This window comes from Penaeus monodon, chromosome 22, assembly GCF_015228065.2.
Source record: "Penaeus monodon isolate SGIC_2016 chromosome 22, NSTDA_Pmon_1, whole genome shotgun sequence".
NCBI classification, from domain to species: Eukaryota; Metazoa; Arthropoda; class Malacostraca; order Decapoda; family Penaeidae; genus Penaeus; species Penaeus monodon.
Window position 1 is genome coordinate 16,910,931 of NC_051407.1, and position 225 is coordinate 16,911,155.

At 43.1% G+C, this 225-nt stretch overlaps 1 protein-coding gene across 3 annotated transcripts in view; it reads left to right on the top strand.

The window, feature by feature from the left end:
• The window catches only part of LOC119586962 (adenosine kinase 1-like), a 36,821-nt gene that overhangs the window by 9,106 nt on the left and 27,490 nt on the right, over positions 1-225 (top strand). Inside the window, exon 2 of one of the 3 annotated variants that reach the window (XM_037935696.1) lies at positions 51-138. The exons of the other annotated variants lie outside the window; for them this stretch is intronic. Within the exon in view, the coding sequence (XP_037791624.1) occupies positions 51-138 (88 nt within the window). The remainder of the gene's footprint in view (positions 1-50; positions 139-225) is intronic. 3 annotated transcript variants of the gene reach the window in all.

Genomic DNA, 225 nt, shown 5'->3' on the forward strand with positions numbered 1-225 from the left:
TCACCCCCCAGCATCAACCTTTTCCATTTTCATTGTTCTCTGACCTCCAGGATGTTGCCTAGCACTGCCTAGAGCTGCTGTTTGTCAGAGCAGGTCATGGCCGAGAAATGTATTTACGGGAATTTGCAACAAGCATAGGTTTGTCCGTGTTTATTGGGTTTCACTAACAAACGTAAAAATGAAAAGGAGAGGAAAGTGTTTAATCTGATAACTTGTTCTCCTCTC